The sequence below is a fragment of the Otolemur garnettii genome, unplaced genomic scaffold (genome assembly GCF_000181295.1).
Source record: "Otolemur garnettii isolate 467f Iridium unplaced genomic scaffold, OtoGar3 scaffold00172, whole genome shotgun sequence".
Lineage (NCBI taxonomy): Eukaryota > Metazoa > Chordata > Mammalia > Primates > Galagidae > Otolemur > Otolemur garnettii.
This window is the reverse complement of record NW_003852567.1, coordinates 50,753-51,863: the sequence shown is the minus strand read 5'-3', so window position 1 is coordinate 51,863 and position 1,111 is coordinate 50,753. Positions and strand designations below refer to the sequence as shown.

The 1,111-nt window shown below is 36.0% G+C and overlaps 1 protein-coding gene across 1 annotated transcript in view; it reads right to left on the bottom strand.

Moving 5' to 3' along the window:
• Positions 1 to 1,111, bottom strand: part of GNE (glucosamine (UDP-N-acetyl)-2-epimerase/N-acetylmannosamine kinase) — a 63,391-nt gene that overhangs the window by 18,816 nt on the left and 43,464 nt on the right. Inside the window, exon 4 of the mRNA XM_003800215.3 lies at positions 744 to 954. Coding sequence (XP_003800263.1) covers positions 744 to 954 — 211 coding nt within the window. The remainder of the gene's footprint in view (positions 1 to 743; positions 955 to 1,111) is intronic.

Here is a 1,111-nt window from a genome sequence, read left to right as displayed (position 1 = left end):
AAAAAAAAAAAAAGAAGTATTTATTATGGGAAGCCTTTTAGCTTTTCTTAAGAAAATTATGTTTTGCTTTTGCGTATTTGACCTGATGATATTAACATATTTATTACAACTGTGTGTTTAAAATCTTTGCTATTTCTCGTGGACTTCGACAACATTATACATCTACAATACTTCAACGATTTTTCTAGTCGGTTTATTCTTCCTCATTAAGCCACTAGAGATCATTTTACCATGGACAGTTTGTTATTTTTATGAAGGTTCTCTCAACCTGGCACATTGTGCTGACAGTGTGATTAACAGATTGAAGGTACTCAGTTAAGAACAGAACTGTAAAAATACAAAATGGAGAACCCACACAGCCAATCATGTTCTGAGGAGAAGAGGCAACTCCCCTCCCCACTGGCCAATACCCTCATCTGGTAGTGATAATAACCAGCATACTCCACACTCCACACTGTCACCAAGGATAGACTTTCAGATATCCTGTGTGGCAAAAACCCAACTCTGGTGCCTTAAGGGGTCTCCCCAGTGTCAACTCCTTAGGTTCTCTGAGAATTTACTTCTTTGAAAGGTAAATGATTAATAACATAGTGAGATAAACATTGTAATGGATCCAAAAGTCAATACTCTGGGCAAATGATTCCAGGCTCCTGTTTTCAATCCTATCTTCCAACTACACTTTTAAAAAAATTAATTATTCAGATGGGATATAAAGTTAAGAGCTTAGGAGTTATTTATTTTACCTTCATGCTGACAATTGCAACTCGGAGGTTTGTCCCACCGAGATCAACAGCCAAAGCACTTAGAGTTTCAAGAATATGGTCAATATCTTGAGAGATATTCTCCTTCACAGGAGGAAAGCAGAATTTCTTTTGCAGTGGCTCTTGAAGATCAATTGATTTGAGAAACTTCAAAATCCTTGGAACAGCATTTCCATCCCCATATATCTTCGAACTGCAATATCAATCAGTCAATTAAATTAAGTGCTTCTGCCATACATGTTAAGTGAGGGCAGGGTTTAACAGAATCTGAGACTTCAGGGAAAAATAATTCATGCTGCTTCTTAAAATAGTAACATTGCTATATGTATATTATACACTATATTATTATT